Source organism: Aptenodytes forsteri, unplaced genomic scaffold (genome assembly GCF_000699145.1).
Source record: "Aptenodytes forsteri isolate BGI_AS27 unplaced genomic scaffold, ASM69914v1 Scaffold319, whole genome shotgun sequence".
NCBI lineage: Eukaryota > Metazoa > Chordata > Aves > Sphenisciformes > Spheniscidae > Aptenodytes > Aptenodytes forsteri.
Window position 1 is genome coordinate 34,129 of NW_008794715.1, and position 20,173 is coordinate 54,301.

Below are 20,173 nucleotides of genomic sequence, written 5' to 3' on the forward strand. Positions count from 1 at the left end.
TTGGGTTTGTTTGTTTGTTTTATTTGTTTGTTTATCTTTGTTGGTTCAATAGTGTATTTATTTTCTAACTGACAAGAGATCACTTCATTTTTACTTCAAATCACTTCAAATAACCTGCCAGTAAAGAAACCAAGTTTCTCTCTCTGCTTTCCGTAACAAGGAAAAGCCGAATGAGTGGTTCCATGTTCAGAAGAGTCTCAGAGGTCTCTGCTGAATTCGTCGACCGTGGTTCAAACCAGTGTGCAGCACAGCCACTGAGGGAGAAACAGAACAAGGAGTCAGACCATCTGGAAGGTCCACAGGATGCCACCAGGGCACTCTACCACGGCTCTAGGAGAACAAGCTGGGAAAGGCTGGAGCTGTGTTTTAATCTGTTGTGCACGTAGGATCCATCTGCTCTGGAACTTTGGGGAAATTTATTGCCAGGATCAGCCTCAGACATTGCAAGTGGGGTCTCTTCCAAGGGAAGACCAGTTCTCCAGGGTAAGCTGTGTGACCTTTGAAAAATTCTAGGGTCGGAGTATGCAATGTACAATTTCAGCTAGATTTGACTAACTGTGACTGAGGGTCACAGGGCTTCCTGGCCATCCTCCTCCATCTGAGCCAGTCTTCAGCTGAGAGGACTAATTGGATGGGCCTCTTGGGGCCCCTTCCAGCTGTTTCCTGAGATATATTTGTATTCTGCAAAGGGAAGACTCAAGCTGATTGCTTTTATTACAGCTTCAACAGGATAAATTTGCATTAAAAACAACGCGGGGGAAAAAAAAGACCTGGCATCTTAAAAGGCCTCTTCTAATTCTGGCAGGTCGATCGGTACATTCTCTGCCAGACAAGAACAGTTCCCTGCTGTGTGTTTTCTAATAAATTGACCACTGCCCTCTGAAAGAGTGAAACACACTGTGTAAGCATCTTCTCAAGCAACCTTAGCGGTTTTGAACATATCTTTACTTTTTTGCTCATATAAGGTAAATGTTCGTTCTACTAATTCGGACAAGCCTTCCAAGCTGAAGAGCCTTTTCACATAAACAAACTTGCCCTTTGAATCGCTATTGAGTTTACCACTTATAATAATGATTTTAAATAAATGTATTTTAGTGCGGTCCATTGCTGTAGCTTAACCAGATGTTATTTCAATATGACTAGCCTCACCTCAGCCAGAGAGAGCTGGATGACTCCACTCTTGTCTTTGTCCAGGAGATGAAACACTTCTGAAAAGCAGAAGAGGAGGAAAAAATATTGGATATAAACCACAGAGTTTGGCATGTAGAGAATCAGTCTGACAAAATGTAGAAGTCTGGCTTTTTGCCATGATCTACTGGAAATCTAGACTGGTTCTGTAAGAGCATATTACAGCTGTTCTTCTTTCCTCTTACAAGTCATTTCTAAGCCGCTTCATGGGGCGGAACAGTCAGATCTACAGCAGCAAACTGAGAGTTGGCAGCAGGACAACTATAAAATCTGATGCAGTAGCATCTGGTATGATCCAAGAACAAACCTGTAAATCAGGTCTGAGTAAGGACTGTAAATGATAAATGGTACCATTTATAGGAGGTGGGACAACTTGGGGGCCAGAGCACTGACAATAAAGTGTAGATGACTGTAAAGCAGAAGAGCATGATAGGTTATGAAAACATGTCCCCCACGCTCCATGGTCATTCAGACAGGAAGGCTTTTGCTACTTCTCTGCTGCTTTCTCCAACAGACACAATTTTGCTGGCACCCTCACATTTCTATGCAATTTGCTACATTCACAGTTAAAAGACACCAAATACTTAATGAAACCCCAAAGTTTTCAGGAACTCCCCTTGGCTGATGAATGGAGGCACTTACTGAACAGGGTCTCCAAGCGGATCATACAGGCCACAAAGCCATCAAAATCAATGGTCAGCTTGCTGCAGGCATAGCGGGTGATAATGCTGTGCTGCACCTGATCGTTGAGCATGAAGCCTGAAGGGATGGGAAGCACACAAATCACTGACACAGCAGGTTAATATGCTGTCTTTGATGTGACTTACCCATGGACTGCTGCAGCTGCAGGCAGACCTAGGTGAAAAATTGAGGACTCTTCCTCCCAGAAGGTCTGTTGGAATCCATCACCCACCTCTGTTGTGGGTCCTTTCCAAAGCCCATTGTGCTGGGTGAAGAGAGGCATAAGGTTCTCCCACAGCATTTTGTCAGTCTGCATATTTCACATAGTTTCACAGCATAACCAGTCCTATGTTCCCCAGATAAACCCCTAATTAGCAAGTCTTGGTGCTGCAGCTGAATAGCAGTGATTGCAGTAGAGCCAATTGCTCGCATAACACATTGGGCTCTATTCAGGCCCATGTTAGTGCTATTTCTGTCTCTGGATCACTCACACAGACTCCACAGAGCACAAGACAGATCAAAAAAACAGTGTTTCTCTAGATACCCCTGAGCTGGCAAGCGCTGCTCCAAAAGTGAATAGCACGCATCAGAGAGGATATCGTTGGGGCATGCCTTGATCAGGCTTGCACCTTCTCTGGTGTAGAGAAAGGTGATGGGAGGAAATGAAGGAAAAAGAGGATTTGGACATAGCTTTGAAAGAGGACAATTAGATTAGGAAATAATGACGCCAAAAATAGAGCAAGTAATAATCAGATGGATAAGCAATGATCACAGCATGGACAAAAATATCAGTGGTTCATAATGCAGAACAGAGGATGGGTTTTGATGTATATAACAGCTGTGACTGTCAGGAAGGGAGAATGGCACTGGCAACGCTGTGATCTAGGAGACGGGAGGGAAGCAAAGCCATTAAAGGCTCCACTGTTCCTCCGATGTTTGATGGGGGGACTGCAGTGATCTGACGGTGTCCCCGAACAGCATACTCACCTGCCTCTCTGAGGGCATTTCGCATCTCATGGGAGTCGATGGTACCGGAGTAGTCACTGTCCACTTTCTTATAGATCACCTGCAGCAGAGGAACGAGGGAATACGGAAATGGCTTTTCAGTGCGTGCCCGCACAGCAATGTGATGGTGCAAGCACAGGCAGGCAGGCTTTGGCTTTCATGGCTGGGTAACAACGGTAGTGAAGACATGGTAACATGAGGCTTGCCAGGAGGTAGCAGCCAGAATGAAATAACCAGGCATCCTCTAGGGTTTAACCTTGGTTTGCTAGTCCACTCTGCAGCCCATGCGCTGCCATCCTCCCTGCTCCTGTAGCTAGATTAAAGCCAGGACATTCGTGCCTACCTCTGCTGCGTCCACACCATCACTCTGCTGTGCAGACACAGCCTCAGGCTTCTGATGGCTGGGACACGGGCTGCCCCTACCAGCCCAAGCTCCTACTCTTTGAAATGTTAATGAGCAAGAGAAATGTTTCAAGTAGCTACTGGCAAGCAAGGCAGACTGGGAAACATGTTCCCATGGCCTGGCAGCCTGCCCGCCTTCATGTTACACGGTGGCAGACAGGCCATTGGGGAAAATATCCTATCACTTGTCAAACGCTGCAACAGACAAAGTCCATTTTGCTTAATATTTCACACGACATGACGGATGCTTCCTACTGCCAGTAGGTTTATTATCGAGAATTAGAAGCCACACAGATCTACAGCTCAGAGTGGAATTGGCTCTTAGGGCTTGCTCCGCCAGCACCAGCCTCAGGACAGAGGCGGTGCCTCCGGCTGAAGGAGAGCTGAACATTTCCTCGTCAACCTCCAGGACAGATGCTCTGTGCTAACCAGCATCAAGCATGGTAGCAGCAGACTTGCCTGAAAGGGATATTGTTAAACAAAGAAGGTCCAAATTTGACCTTCCTTTAGACTGCTTAATTCTGGGTGCACTTCTTGGAAAATAATTCAGCACTTCTAGAAGATTTAAAAAATACAAAGCCAGGTTTTTGTAGGTCCTAAAAATATGTGTTTCTTGTTTTTGCTGGTGCTCAGCTGGCAATGTAACATATCACAACAGCAGAGACATGTTCATAAGAGCTTTAATATAGCAGAGAGCTGTCTTTGCCAGGAATGAAAGAGGGTTAATCTGGCTTTCCATAAGGTACTGCAAATTATGGAGAGTAGTGGGGCCAAGGTGAAAGAGGATCTGCTTGTGTCCTTTTAAATCAGAGGTGTTTCTGAGCCCTGGAACAAGCTCCAGCCATGAGAAGGAAGACTTCCAAATATATCTGCCTGTGGTGGCTTAACCCTATCTCAGTTCTGGATCTGTACTTCAGAGCTGAGAGGGAAGGGGAGCGTCAGAAATATTATGTTACCAAATACTTTTGAATCTTCATCCAAAGAGTCTTGAATTCTACAAGTCCCAAGGTGCCAGTCCCATTGGTCTGGGGATGTTAAGGCATGGTTCAAAAATCAGGATTCCTCTATCCTTAGCAAAACTGGAGAGCAACCAGTTCTGATAAAAACAAATCACCCATCACAGTGTCATCTTAATGCCATATTCATTCTCGTTTGTAATACAACTCCATCTCACACAGACATGCCCACAGCTTTACATGTGCTTAGCTAAAGGCATGCCAAGAATTTCTAGGCTATCTGCACTCTCAAGGAATGATATATGGGATTGCTAAATATATAAGCACGACTAGATCCACTCACATTTTGTACAGTTAACAGTAGATTAAAGCCCTTAGGGAAACAAAGCACTGGCCTCGCAGCAGACAAGTGTTAGAAAGCAGACACAGGAACTGTGAGTGAACAGAGAGAGTCAATAGTAGGCTACGCAGCCTTCCCCCGTGTCCTTCAGGGCCTTGAATATCCCTTCCTATGGAAAATCATGCAGGAACAAGGAGTTGGCCCCCATCATGCTGTACTTATTGAGTTGCCCTGTTGGGTTTGGGAGGCTGTGGAGTGTAGGGCAAAGGCATCACTTCTCCTAACAGCTGGTGATCCACAAGATCCAGAGCTAATCCCTGCTGACCTCAACATGACTGCGTCATGAGACCAACATTGGTCTGCATGGCAATCCTGGCAGCATGGCTCTTGACCTTCCCAGTGCACTGGCTACCTTCCCAACACGTCAAAGGAGCACTGGGCAGATGTGCTGACCTCTCCTTTTCCCTTGGCTACGCAACGCTTATTAGCTCCCATGTGTCCTACAAGCTATGCAGAAGGGAGGGAGGCACAGCATGTACTCATAGCCTTCCCCTTCTGAACAGGCTCTCCAGCCTTCCTCTGCTGCTTTGAGCTCTGTGCTCTATAAGCAGTACCTGACTTAGAGGTGGAAGTTGAGGTTGTGCTTAAAACCTGCCTCCTGCCAAGCACGCTGTGTATGCATCCGAAACTGCACAGGTGCATCCAGGCAGAAGGTCCCTGCTTCTCCTCCCTGCTATTTTTAGGGAAAAGTTTAAGCAATGAGAGATGCAGAGCAGGTGAGAGAAGCGGCCAATGATTAAATCGTTCAGGTTTCTACAACCCTGAGCTGATAGAGCTGCTTGGCTGAATTTTATGCCTCCAGCCTGGACAATGGAAATGTAAACTTCAAAAAACAAAAAAAAGCCTATCTTGTCAGGAAGTTTTGCAAAGGAGATCCAGAAACTTTAAAGGTGATGAAATTATGTTCAAAGGATACATCTAAAAGGCTGATCATCTCCCTGCAAGTGTTAATGTTGAATCCATCACTTCTAATATCCTTTCCTGTAAAAAAAAGGAAGTAAAATCCAAGTCAGAAATACTTTTAGGCAAATATTTTTCTGCAGGCAACCTTGGAGATGTCAGCCACCTTAAAATCTTATTAGCAAAGTAAATGCTCTGCCATTTGTTCCACTATTTCCCTTCAGCTGATTAACATGGATTTTTTGGCACTGGGGCAGGGGATGCTATTGGTCTTGGGGGAGGTAAGCTGTCCACAGAAGTTATGCAGCAGCATAATAATACCTTCCCATGGTGGTCCTCCCAAGAAGGTACAGGGAATATAGTGCCTCTGCAGGACATCGGCTGGCAGCTCTTAGAAGGGAAGCACCAGGTGGTATTTTTTCCCTCCATATTAGAGGTTCAACAAGCCAGGAGAAACTCAGCTAGGGGTGGACAAAAACTCAGTTTTTCATCACCCTTAGCTGATAGAGCTGGATTTTGCTAGCACAGATCCCATCTGTGTGCTGATGGACCCAGGCACAGACATTCATTCTGACCAAAGAGCAACTTTATGTCTCGCCATTTCAGCATGCGCCTGTCAGCTCCAGTCAATGGGCACTACATAACGTAACTTACTCTTTGCCAAAACCCGGTTTAGGATAGTTTGGAGTTCAATTGCAGTCACTTCACAGTCCTGGACAGAAAACATATTTTAGGTGTTAACACAAAAATTATTTGAAACAAACTATATTCATTTGCTGTCAGACATCTGGGGACTATTTTCCTTCCAACCCTTATCTAAGGCATGTAAACCTTTAATTTTTTTCTAACACTTTATATTTACTATCAGACATCACATGGAGGACATCCTCAGAAACCATGAATATATCCTAGCCTTTCAAATGGGAAATAATTGGTTTGTTAGGTGCCATGGTGACATGACCCAGTAAATGTTAACTTTTTAACAGGTTTGACTGAATTGGGTGACTGCCTTCTTTCTTCGCTGAAGAGGTTCAGGAGGGCATTTGAGATTTTTCAGGCTTATGGAAACTACAGCCAAACAATACTAAAATTGCCCTCTCAAAACTCAGAAAGGTCTTTCTGACGAAGAAGATGTTTTCCCTCTTCGGTGCCAGTGACCACCTGTTCATTAAGAGAAAATCTGACATGACAGCCACAGGCTAGCACAGCAAGGCTTTGTAGATACTGAGATTTGTCAAATAGAGAGAAAGTTCAGCCAACAGTTTTTCCGATTCCCGGGGCTTCTAAACAAAAAGGATGGAATTGGCCAACTACGCAATTGTCAGAATTACACGCTAACTCCACAGGTCATTTACTTCACCACGGGATAATATTTTCACAGTCCTCACTCCCATCACCCCTATTTTCAAAGTTACTCCATGCCCTGCATTACCGAGGGAACAAATCACATTTTGCACCAATAAAAGTAAAAATGTAGTGAAACTGTTCTATTGTAAAATAAATTGAACTGAAAGTGTGAGTTAATAAAAGGGGAGAACTGCTTGGTTTTTTGAAGACTAGACAGTAAAAGGAACTGGCAAGTCAAATATTTGCATAATCATAACAGAGATGTCCCAGTCTTTTTCTTTCACTTTAATCCACTTACCTCTCCAGAGAGCTTTTGAAACAGAGTCTTGAACTCATCATCTATATCTTTGTTATCCACATGAGGCTGGAGGAAAGAGATGACCGAGAATGTGGTTTACAAGGTGGTTCTAGAAAGCGAGCTGTGGATATCGTAAAGCAGCTTTACAAGGGACTATTTACAGCAACGGAAAATGAGCACTTGCTCTGCAGCAATGGCAAAACAGAGGCACTACTTAAATCACGACCAGCCAGGGGCTGACTTCATTTGGGAGTAAATGCTTTCTAAGACTGACAAAAATGTTTTCTGCTACCAAAGTAGTTTTATAAAATAGCTGCAGTGAAAATGTTGCTGCACCTGGCCATAGCAATTCAGCAGTTCCTTGGAAGTCTCCTTTTGCAATTTCTCTTGGGCTTCAGGAAGACAATTTGTTTCTATGAAAAGGATCATTCAGTGCCCTCCCCACCTTCTCCTACCTGTACTAGATGGAAGGGCAAGTTAATGTGTTCCAGCCCAGTCTACAAGGGTGCAGTTTCTGTTCCACATGGACCCAGGTACATGAAAATGCACGTGAAACTAAGCCATGGAGATATGTAAAGAATCGCTATAACCAAAAAATATTTTTCCTGAGCACAAACACATACTGTGATCCCAGCTCAGGGGAAAAATAAAAATCTCACCCCTGATTTGCCCCTACATTATGAAAGAAAAGTCTGTTAAAAAAAAAACCCAACAATCGGCCCAGTTAAAACATTTACCTCATAGGGTTTTGCAGCCACCACATCACCAATAATCCTAAGGAAAAACAGAAAAAAAAAATAAAACAACAAGAAATGACAAGTCTGTCATTTGCCCTTAAAATAATTAGCAAAACAAGCTAGTTTAACATAAGGTGTTACCAAATGCATAGAACGAGCCCCCAGGTTTCCTGCTTCTTACACCTCTGTCTGTCCCACCTCTTTGAAGATATTTTCCTTGGGAAATCCAGCCTTGTTGTTCTTGTCTTGTATCCAGACTCCTGTTTTTTCATTCAATGGCTGCTATTGATACAACTCTTTTTAAAACCATCTCCTCGTCATCATACTCCCAAATCCTGCACTCTCTAATTGTGGGAACTTCTATTTCACAGACCTGAGGGATCTAGTTACCACTTGAGTGCTTGCTGGAGGCCATCCGGAGAGCCATGACTCTCTACCCATGGATGTCTGTGTGTCACATACGGTAGACTACATAAGAAAAGAGGTCCTAGAAATGGGCCTATATTGCTGATTAAGGGAAAAGATAGAGCACGGGATGTGGGTGCAACACCTGACCTTTTCCTTTATGTGCCTCACCAGCAGAAGAGGAGGCTTTACAGAGGAGATACGCACTGCGTTTTGGCCTGTTTCTCAGAAAAAACTCGCAGGCAGAACTCTCCGTTTTTGTAAGGCTCAAAAGTGGATGGCACAATGAGGTACTCTCCCCGGGGCAACTTCATGCGGCTGGAGACTTCACGCAGGTTGACATAAGGATCAGACCGGGCTGCCGGTTGGTTCCTTGCGAAGAAAGCACGGTTCATATGAATATCTGTGTTATTTTCCAGCTGTGGGAAATGTGTTTTTGTTAGAAACCATTTGACAATTCACTGGCAACCCAGCCACCCTATTTCAATTTCAGTGCTTTAAAGCCATCCCAAGTTTTTTCTTAGTGTAAAATAATAAATCCGTGAGCGATAGTGTAAAAGATAACCACCAGGGTTCTGTCATGGGAAACAGATAGGTGGATAATTAGAAGGGGAAGGTACCTTCCTTTATAAAGATTATCTTTTCACATGCCTCTTTACAGTCTGTGATATAAAATAAATAAAAAGATCATAATGTGTGCTCATATCTGGTCAAACTAGTACCTGCTGTACTTAAGTCGTCCATGTATTGAGCATTTTTGCTTTCACAGGCTGCTCGAATTTAAATTTCAGAATGTTTTTGAGCAATTTATGGTATGGGATAGATCTAATTGCATAGCACTTGTAGTCTCTGATTTATTTAAACAGACAGAGAATAATAGTAAACAGAACGCAGTAGTAGTCACAAGGGTGAGACTTTTGGGGCCACATTAGATGATTTACCCAATTTCTATTAGTAATACTAAGGGTATTCCTTTGGATTGTGTGGCATAACATATGTACATAACTTTTCCTTAATACCAATATACGTTTAAACAAGTGAAACATTGCATAGCTCATAAAACAAAACACCAATGTAACAAGAAACAGTAGTATAAGAATAATATCTCTGCTCTAAACCTCATATTCATGACTTTTGCTCCACAGGGATGTCTTTCAAAACGTGTGATTCAATGATCCAAAAAAAGTGCTGTGTGCTTGACACAGGGTGGGGAACATTGCATATGGATAAGATTTCTGGTTGTCTAAGATCAGACCATACAAAGACGTTATCAAACATTTTGCAATCATTCAGTTTTTCTGTTGTAAACTGTAGAAAAATATGGGGTTTTTTCCTCTTTCGTTCTGAAGATAAGATTGGATTTGGTATTTATTCAACCACCCCATCCTTTCTCCCCGCTCGATCTTAAGCTAAGTGGGACTGCAAAGATTAAGCCAGATCCATATCTTTTTCAATATATAAAGTTCATTTTCTCTTTGCGTCTACAAGGCTGTTAAAAGAACACAGTTAATTGCTACATGACCACAAGTTCATTTACTGAGAGAGAAAAAAAAGGCTGAAAAGCCAAGGAAAAATTGGCAGCGTGGGCTGCTGGACCTCAGTAATGAGTATAGGCTATTCCTACTGCCAGACACCCCTGGGGTCTCTTTCTTCAGGAATGAAAATTCTCTTTACCTCAGTATTGACATCTGGGAGGATTAGGAAAGGTCGAGCGGGGTTTGTTCATTACCAGGAGCCCCAACTCAGAACTTTTTATAGACTTCTTTTTATAAAAAGAATAGATCCACAGAGTTTGGCATTTCTTCGAAACAACATTAGCTACATTTTCTCGATTTTAGAGCACAGAGAACCTGTTCTGCCTTCACCTGTACTAAATAGACAAATTCTGACCTCTGTTATACAAACTTAGTGGAAGCCAAATTTCAACAAGTATAAATGAAGTCAAGATTGGGACTCAGATGTCTGTAATAAAGCCTTGTGCCCCAGTCCCTTGGAAATGGTTATTCAGAACTTGAGATATTGGTCCAGCGATCCAAGAACAAAGCTCTCCAGAAGAGCTGTCAGTAGTAAGGAAGAAGTCTTCCTGGTAGCTAAATTCTCCAGTGCAACAGGAGGTGCCCATCTGGAGGCTAGAAGTCTTCAGCAGAGACTACATACCTCCTGAGGAATCTGAAAGGAAGATAAAGAGCCGATGTTAAAGGTCTGCTACATACCTGCATCCATCATTAGAAAAAAAAAATCAGATAAAGCCTCCTTCAGACACATTTTTTTCATTTTCATTTACAACCACATATTGTAGTATCAGTTATACATGAAGTTCTAGCTTGTGCTAGAGCTGTTCCAAAGGAAAAACAGGATCTTCATCCAGAGGAATCTATACAACATTTAGTTGCTTTTCTCCTGATATGGTGTTGTGAATGATACTATTGGTTGGAAATATTTGGATAAGCCTTTAAATGTTCAGTCAGGAAAGTCAACAAGTTAGCCCCACTTTGCTAACCAAAACCAAACTGAGAATTTATTACAGCAGACCTAAAATCTACTAGTCTACTGTTACTGGAATATGATGAAAATATAAGGCTACTGTCACTAGCAATCAGCCTGAGGATGATGAGATTGTTGTGAGGCAATTATAACAAGTAAGAAGTTTCAAAATTTGGCCCTTCCTAAGTTAACTAAATTGCTATGTTAATTTGTACCTCCAAATATAAGGTAGCTTTTCCAAAAGAAATTAGTTGTCTTGAGAGCACAGATTCCAGTGAGAGCCAAAGAGAGTGTCCTCCCAAGTCCCAAAAGAGCTTTTGAAAATATCGCCCATACAATGATTCTGGGGCCTGAGATGGCCCCCTGAGAACTCAGGGGGAGAACTCTTTTTCGTTATAACCAGTATACTAGAAGGCCAGGAGCTCAGTGATGGGCACACTTAGAGTTATTGTCAATAGGCAGTTTGAGCTACATGACTTAGAAAAGCTCTGCAGGGCAGGTAGACTTGAGCATACATCTTTTCACCTTCTCCTGCACAGAGATCTGCTTTAGGTCACCATCCATGCTGTCCTAACTGGACCTCCTCAGCCCCAGCATCAGCTGCAATGACGTAAATCTACAACAGTGCGTGACCCAAGTAACTTGGATCATACCTGGATGTCTACCTGAGATGAGTTAGCAGCCATGTCTTTCAAAAGAAAGTCTTCATCTTGTTAAGAGTCACCAAGTCTACCCTACTATGGAAAAGATCACAGAGGAGGCAGGTGGGATGAAATAGATGTAAAGCAAAAAAGCTCTGCTAACTTCTCCAGGGTTGTACTCAGTGATATGAGCAGACAAACATCCTTAATGTGCAAATTCAGGATGCCAGTAGGCCAGGGTGCTTGGCACCACACAGATGGCAACTCAGAAATGGGCTCGGTGAGAACCATTTGTGTATGCAGACACTTAGGCACTAGGGAAAACCTTTCCTAGTTTGGAACCATCCTGCACAAGATATATTAGCAAAAGTTAGCCATTCCCATCTGCTCCCACCTGTGCTGGTTAATGATCTTCATCCAGTGGAATCTATACAACATTTAATTGCTTTTCTCCAGATATGATATTGGGAATGATAATACTGGTTGGAAACTTTTATATTTGCTTCTCTCCCCTCACATCACAGACATTAGAGGTGACACTGTAGATTTTTTCCCTGCATTATATTTTTAGAGACAGAAGCAACACTGGGAGAATCAGAAAAAAAAAAACCCAACTAAAATTACTGAACCAGAACAATAGCATGGTAGACAATGAATCAAAACAATTTTCAAATGTAAGGGAAAAATAATAAAAAAAAAGAAAGTGACTACTGAGCACTAACGATAGGCTGTAATCAGAAACACTTATCTGGAATTGCCGGGCACCCTGAGCCTGCCCCCATTCAGATTTTGTGAGAGGGCTCTCAATGAGACTGTTGCTAAATTATTGCCTCTAGGTTTACACTGCTCTCCTGTTAAAGTGGGACAAAAACTGAACCTTAAATTTAGCTGAATCTTCCTGTATTATGTGGGTCAGGAAGAAATGAGAGAAGGATTTGAATCATCTTGCAAAATACAGTTCTTATTGAAGTGTAGTGCTGAATGTCAAGACGTAGCACATTGCTAATTTTTTCCAGTGTAGCAGAACAGGGAATAAAGCCTTTAATCAGGAACAAACTTTACCTGATAGAGCGAATAACCAATACTAAGCAGAGCTTCTCCCATTTTCTTCTGTCTCCTGCGGTTCTTCTGCATCAAGCCCACCAGTATAGTACAGCACGGCTCATTCAAACTCCCTTCATGGCCATCATCTGGTTCGTCCAACCGGATTTTAAACTGGGGATTGGTCCAGTATGTCGCTAAGAATTCCCAAGGCGAGACAAAAGGGAGGAGATTTTGCTGTCATTGTAGCCAACATGGCTGTCACTAGAATTATAGAGAATATCTCTTTGGAAGGACTTTTGCCTGGAGTTTTTCCAGTCCTTTCCATTACATTATATGTTTTTATGTTTTCACAGCTATGCTAAATATCAATTGGAGCCATGGCAAATCAAAGCACGAAGGTATTTCCTGGGGAGTAATGACCAACAGGGAGGAGCTGATATCGTTAATTCCAGCCAGTCATTTGTCTCCAGGAAAAGTCCTTGGCCGAGGCTGTTATTGTTGCAGGAGGACTAAATGCCAGACAGCCTCTCCAGAGGTCTAACCTGAAAATGAATGGGAAGCAACACTACCACTGAACTGTGACACTTTCCTGGCCTACCCAACCCTTCGGAGGATTACTCCAGTCAGTAGCAAAAGCCATGTAAGCAGGAAAAGCAGACAGAGGAAAAAAAAACTAATACAGCCATGAATTAACTGCTTAGTGGGTTGGTAATCCCCGACGAGTAAATAAGTGTGAATTAGATCTTGGTTTAGGCTGCCAAGCTTTTGCTTATTATATAAATCCTGCAGAAAGAGCTGCACCTCCAAGCCCTTCCCACCGAAGCCCCCTCCAGTTCACAAGCATTTATTTTGATTGCTGTATTGGTATTTCACCAAGTGCCCACTTGGCTGGGTCTCCACCTTGGTAGTTCTGGCAGCCCCCAGCAGTCGAACCCCGTCTCCACTGTCCATTAAACAGGGTCATGTCCCATTTATTGACCTCGTTGCTTGTCAGCGTGTCGGGAGTCAAGTTGCAGATCTCAAGGCGGGTGAACTGCCTTTGAAAATCTGAAAATGCCATCCTGGTGCACAAAAAGACCAGGGTTAGTCCATCAGCCTGCAACAGTCGAGGCAAGTGCAAATAGATGTCTCCCAACAGGGCAGCAAACGCCGGTACTACAGAGCTGCCCAAAGCCCCATTTAATTGAACTCTGAAGCTTGGAACTGGCTTTTGGGAAACAAAATTTCCTACTCCCTGAATGAGCTGTATCTCCTGGAGGCAGTTGTTCTCTCATATAGCTGATTGCACTGAAAGACGGTGGGCGTTTATCTTTCCAGTCTAGGACAGAGTGGCATGGATTCAGTACTGATCCATATAATCAGCTAACTGGGATGGGCTTTCCATTAGGTCTGGGTAAACAGACTCTTCCCAAGCTGGTAATCTAAACTTTTTCATTAGTGTGTAGCATTTAGGCAAAAAAACAAACCTCAAAATATAGAGCAGCTGAGGTTCATTCTTGCCACCTCATTAATTTTATTACCATCTGGTCTCTATATTTTGGATAAGCACTGAGTTATGCAAGCTCTAATAAAAGGTAATATTTGAATGGGAAGGGAGATAAACAAGAGGCTAACAACACACACATGTCATTATTAACCCCCTTGGTGCTGGCAGTTTCTCTCCATCCAACTGAAAAGACTGCTTAAAAAGCATATGTGTGCATAAAATGTCCAAAAGATTAAGCTAACTGAACGATTCTCACCAAAACTCTCCATCATCTACTTGCTTATCCAGCGCCTGTTTTTGTTTGGGATCAACATAATTCCATTCAGGAGCACTGCAGACAAAGCACAAAAGCAAGCTGTTCAGCTGTTGTATTTTATTCTACAAGATCAGAGACTTAGGCTCTGTCTTCGGTTAGAGCTGATAAAGGAGTATGTATTTCTTCAACAACTAGACCTTCTGCCCCTCCCAATGGCGGTACGCACTGCAACCTGACTATACAGGGCTGGAATCAGGCTGCAACCGTATTTGCAACAAATAAGCCTTAAACTGAATCATCACTGCCAGGTGCCAGAATGTACAAATATTGCAGACTGGCTGGATTAGGTAACATGCAGCCTGAAAGTCGGGCAGAGCTTCTCCATTGTAAGATCTGTTGGGATGCCTGATAGTCTCCCTAGGGAAATGATATAAGCTCCGCTGTTGGGGTCACCAAAGAACAAGAAAGCAAAAAGGTGGGATTAGAAAATGTACTGCAGAAAACAGCATTGCTCCTTTCCCATTCTGATGCTACTGTGCAGCAAGCTGGCTTCTGCTCTGATCTGCTCTCACGTGACGGTACAGTTCTGCACCTGCCTCAGCAGGGCTGTCCCATGGTAAAACAGGTGCAAGAAAATCAGGATGTGTGTGTGCCTGAAGCACCTTATCTTGGGGCTGAGCAAAGCAGTTCTGATAAAGGTAAGAATAATTCTAATGTTTATCTCTGTTTTCTATCCATAAGTGTTATACAACATTAGCGCTGGTATTGCAGTCAGTCAGGCCAGGAAACTGAAATCTCGAAGTATTGCGTGAAAAAACATCATGGCCCAAATGAAAGTAAAATTTATGCCATTCTAAATATAAAAAGAGGTGTTGTCACTGCCATTCTCATGAGAGTCCAAGGTAGCTGAAGCCCAGACAGTTTCTGATAGATTTTCAAACTTCTGGGTCCTTGGCTTAGTCAACATCCCTATTTTTTCAAGATTCTCCAGTAAAAACTAAATACTGGTCTGATTTAGAGCACAGCAGCCTTAGAGTTGAAGCAGAGGCACAATGGTTCAGCCCTGCTGTATTTCCCAGAATAGGATTGGTTTGCATATCCTACTAAGGTCCTGGCACCATCAGTAGGATCAATCTGAGAAAAGTCATCTTGTAAAATAACATGGAAATGGCTTGCATTGGGCTGCTCACAATTAAAACGTGGGCTGTTCTCTTTTATTAGACAGCTCTGCCTGAGGCAGGGAAGAATGTCCGCTGGGCAGAGCGGATCAATATCTAACCTTGCTAATAAATTAATAGTGTTTTATTCCAACTGATTTAGTATCTCTCCTAAATGTGTTTTGTGATTGGATTAACTGCCTAGTCTCAATTTAATTTTTAAAAGATACCAAAATACACTGAAGAGAGAGAAGCAGGGGCATATAAAAACCTACTTATCACTCCAAGCTCCAGTCCATTCCACTTCACCCCAGGGATTTCTAAGCCTCATTAGTTTCTCTGGCCGTCCTCGGTAATCTACCTAAAAGATCCACAACAAACAGAGCCTGAGCACTTCCATTATTCCAATGATCACAGGGCAATTGCTTTTCAGACAGGATAAAACACGATTTGTACTTGAGTGATGCAGTCTATTACAATTTGCAATAGTTAAAAGACACCTAGATACCTTCCACCCTTATTTTACATTATCCTGTGCCACCAAGTGAGCCATTAGCTGCAGCACTCATCATTTCATATAATGACAGCAACCTGCAAGGAAAAACATCAGCTGCAAAACAGCAGAATATCTACATCCTCAAAAGCAGGAGACATTGCACAACACAGCAAGGTTGGAAAGATGTTATTTGGCATGGACACCTCTGTAATGATTCCAGTTTCAGAGGGGCAGGAGTATTTAGGGCTCACTGTGAAGGTGAGACTAACAGAGGAGTTCATGAAAGAGGCTTTTACTCCTTTCCCATTAGTGCTGATTGGCAAAGTACACGCTCCCACCTTATGCAGTAGGAACACGTGGGGAAACAGCTGCCTCCTCTCCTGTTTCTCCTTTCCATACCCTCCATTTCAGTAACAGCTTGGCCCACCTTTACATTTTGTATTCCAGTCTGTTGGTACAACACAAGTTGCAGGCTGCACAGTATACACTATATAACTACCAGTACGGAGGTTTCAGCCTAAGTACTACAGATACTTTCTTTTTCTGTAAGAGGGTGCATAAGGTAGCAACATTTCTATTTGGTCAGTCACAGAAAGACATCAGAAAGTTGAAGGCATTGCAGCATTGCAACCCTAAGCTGTTTTGTATGACGGCCCTGGAGAGGCTGGCTTACCTCTTCTGCTCCAGTGACAGAGTAAGCGTGTCCCTTTACCAGCTTCAGACTTGTGATTGCTTCTATTTCAGCTGCAGTAGTTATCTGGGGCAATAAAATTATACACATTTAGGACTATATATTGTGTACGAACACAGCTTTCATGAGCAAATTAATATGGGGGAAGATATCCAAAGTGGTATGCACAATGAATATCAATATTCCTGATGCAAAGTGTATTAAATAGAGGTGAGATCCACAGCAAAAGTTCACCTCCACAGTTTCATGCCCTTAAATACGCAGTCCTAGCACAGCAGAGATTCAAGAAGGTACAATGAAATCTAAATCTAAATCCGATTCCCAGCTCAGGTAACAGATCCAGTTACCTGCAAAGATGTGTTCATGTGAATTCGGCTCTAGCCTGCCTCAGTTCAGATCCAGCACATCAAAATTTCAACTCTGGTAATCCTATATGCCATGAACCAGGATTTCAAACAAGATAATGAAAAGGGATGTGAAAGGTGTGGAGTTGCCAAAACATGTACAAACTTCATCTGTAACTTGAGAGAATTTGTATTACAGGTGTCAATAATCTTCAGGATTGAAAACCAAAGCCAGAATCAGACTACAGGCTACAACAAAGTATCTCAAAGAGTTTGTCTCTGGCAGTTGTGTGTCTGGAGCTGAAATTACACAGAATTTGAATGAGAAAAGGTACTCAGAGAATGAAAACAGAGTTCAGGAAGACCAGTCCCCAGTTCACGGCTCAAAGTATTATCACAGGCTGACTTGTAAAAAAGGAGGCATGACAAGAGTTGGTTATTTAGAACCTCATCCAAAGTTTTTTATAACTGAAATCAATAAAAGTCTCCCATTAACTGTAGTATGCTTTTAATTCAGAGCTTCCTACCTATGTCTAACATTGGTCCAAGCTTTTGTTACAACATGGACCAGAGCCCTGAGAAGAGGAGCAAGGAGAGTAAAGCGGCGGCAGTCTCTTACATCAATGGAACAGCCAAGCAACGACCCAGCTCTCAGAGCCTTCTGGATGATTTGGTACAGGTTTGAAGGAGCCCTCCGCAGCTCATAGGACTCGGAGATGCCTCCAGTGAAGTCCTCAAAGCCCTCCATAGTGGACCCTCCTATGAGAGCTTCATAAGAGCCGTTCAACCTGTGGGGGAGATGACAAGAGCTATACAACGGGCCATCTCCACTTGTAAGCATTGGCACCACAGAAAGAAGGGTTCATAATTTAGTATCCCTCGGTCTATGTGATCATCAGTGTGACCCGGGGCACCAGAAGTAAAGCCCCTTGAAACAGACAGTTGGCAATACCCTTTATGGACCTAGAGGAAACTGTAAATAATGGGTGGAATGGAGGCTGCATTTGAGTGAAGTGCATTGTGTCTAACACCACAACCGCCTGGGCAGTCAACTTCTGCAAACCCAGGAGCACCGCCTCCTGCTTAGCCACCGTACTTGGCGTAGGCCTTCTCCAGTAGCGCGCTCCAGAACTCATTGCCTTCCTCCGAGTGCACGAAGAGCAGCTTCCCGTTCTTGGTGGGCAGCCTGTCGTCCACTACGACGTCCACCCACTCCCCGTACTGCCAGAACTGACGAAAAGAAGAAAGGAAAAGATGATGAGGGCGGGTGTGCACATAATAGCTCCACACTACCATCTTCCTACCCCTTCACTTGTCATCAGTTCCCCCTCGATAAGTCACTGTAAGGTTTCATTCCCATGTTGGAGTCCTCTCCCTTGTAATAGAGGCAAACTCTTCCCAGCCCTGTGAAGCACTGAGCAGGCTTCTTAACGCTGTATTAAATTTTGCTGATAGGTAATATTAACAGCAACTTGTTGCACATAACATCTGGAACACTGTCTGTGCTCCATGCAGAGCTTACATGGTAGAGAGTCCAGAAAGCTAGCCTGTAGACAGGATACTCTAAAGTCTCTTTTCTTGTCTACTCTTTTAAGGCCCAATCCACTGGATAAAAAACCAATGCCCCTGTAAAAATGCTGCAAGGAGAGGTCACTCAAAAGGGAAGCACTCAATAGTGCTAATCCCTTCTGAAAATACTGGGAAATGTGTGAAACGTTGCTAATGCTAATTTTTTGCCTGAACACTAGAAACATTTACTCCAGAATTTGATGCAGTCCTGAAAGGAAAGAAGATAATTGACACAATAACCCCTCTGCTGAGATGAGCTGGTGGAAGGGATAGGTAGGTGCTCTGTAACATCTGTCCTCACCAAAACACCTCCTTTAGCTTTGCAGAGTGAATCCATACTGCTCACACCTGAGCCTAACCTCTAGTCAAAGCAGGCTGGCTCAGTTCCAACACACTGGGTCTGCAGGCAAGGAAATCCAGACAAAGGTGCAGGGAGGGAAGGGAAGGAGGAGAAACCGCATCAGCCTGAATTCACTCTCGACAGTCGGCAGCGACAGAGCTTGGTTTGACTCACGTGGTGTGATGGTGTACAAAACCTGTGTAATTCACCAGAGCCCTATCAGATGTAAGACAGCAGAACCTAGCCAGTGAGCAGGTGTCACAACGTTATTTAACTCTGCTCTTCTTTTCTTCCCCGCTTCCCCCTCCCGCCTGCCCCATTTCATTTACACACTGTAATTCTTGAATATTTAGCCTGTGCCAAACACAAAAAAGCTGCTTTTAGCTAAATACTAGCATTTTCCTCTTTTATTTTTAATACTCTGATCATATAGGTACCTGGAAATGAAAGATCCCAGCGTAGTCCTTCTGGAAACTCTGAGCCTTGGGAACAACACGGTACAGAATATCTGGATTCAGAGTGAGAGATGCAATGGCAGCTAGGAGCCAGCAATCACCTAAAAACACATACGTTACAAGGCAGAAAAGTTAATTAATAAATAGGGGTTTGCCAAGCTGATCCTTACACCATTATGTCAGTCTCCTGTCTAGACTAAAATGCCAGCATTAAGTGCTTTGCAAGGTCCTGCCAGACTCAGTATTGGTTCAGCAATCCATTCTTGTTTTGTTGTGCTATTTATCTCTTTTGCTCATTTTCCACTCACCCAGACCGCATAGGTCTCTTGGGGCCTCTAAGGCTGATCATAGTGGTAATTTCAATGGCCTAGTTTGGACTTTGCTATTTTTATTTGTTAATGAACCTGTGAAAGCAGGCTGCTTTATCTAAGCTTGATAATGCCCTCAGGAGACCAAGAACATAGCCAGAGAGAGAAGGCATTTGAGGTATGTGGGTTGCAAAGCCTGGCTGGGCAGTACAGAGTTAATGACCTGAGGTACTTTAACTAGACCCAAGCCACCACACCTGGGAGGAGCAAGGGCTTAGAAGGTCTCCAGAAGAGAGCAAAAGCCTCTAGGTTGATAGAAGGGTGGTGGGACCTCCATTCCTATCTTTTGGAGAAGATTCGATGGATAGCAGGAACATTTGAGTGGCTATTCCTTCTTAGCCCTTTCTTTGAAGGTCTGAATTTGAACCAGCACTTAGGGCTATTGCTACAGATTTGCCTGTGAGTCTAATGGAAACTGAAGTCTCCTGGGAACTCTGCAAGGAGGCGAGTCCTTTCTCTGCTCCCCCCCTCCCCGCCCCCCCCCCCCCCGCCCCCCCCCCCGCTACGGGCCAGCAGCCACTCG

General features: G+C 43.4%; 1 protein-coding gene across 1 annotated transcript in view; it reads right to left on the reverse strand.

The window, feature by feature from the left end:
* Nucleotides 1-230: 230 nt before the first annotated feature.
* The window catches only part of CAPN8 (calpain 8), a 30,344-nt gene continuing 10,401 nt past the window's right edge, over nt 231-20,173 (reverse strand). The window contains exons 3-21 of the mRNA XM_009273834.1: nt 19,265-19,383; nt 18,015-18,148; nt 17,538-17,706; nt 16,557-16,640; nt 15,663-15,748; nt 14,231-14,305; nt 13,389-13,549; nt 12,507-12,682; nt 10,477-10,488; nt 8,527-8,738; nt 7,915-7,951; nt 7,178-7,243; nt 6,187-6,244; nt 5,549-5,613; nt 4,233-4,301; nt 2,857-2,935; nt 1,831-1,947; nt 1,150-1,208; nt 231-254 (exon numbers count right to left, since the gene is read on the reverse strand). Of these exons, the coding sequence (XP_009272109.1) occupies nt 231-254; nt 1,150-1,208; nt 1,831-1,947; nt 2,857-2,935; nt 4,233-4,301; nt 5,549-5,613; nt 6,187-6,244; nt 7,178-7,243; nt 7,915-7,951; nt 8,527-8,738; nt 10,477-10,488; nt 12,507-12,682; nt 13,389-13,549; nt 14,231-14,305; nt 15,663-15,748; nt 16,557-16,640; nt 17,538-17,706; nt 18,015-18,148; nt 19,265-19,383 (1,802 nt within the window). The remainder of the gene's footprint in view (nt 255-1,149; nt 1,209-1,830; nt 1,948-2,856; nt 2,936-4,232; nt 4,302-5,548; nt 5,614-6,186; nt 6,245-7,177; nt 7,244-7,914; nt 7,952-8,526; nt 8,739-10,476; nt 10,489-12,506; nt 12,683-13,388; nt 13,550-14,230; nt 14,306-15,662; nt 15,749-16,556; nt 16,641-17,537; nt 17,707-18,014; nt 18,149-19,264; nt 19,384-20,173) is intronic.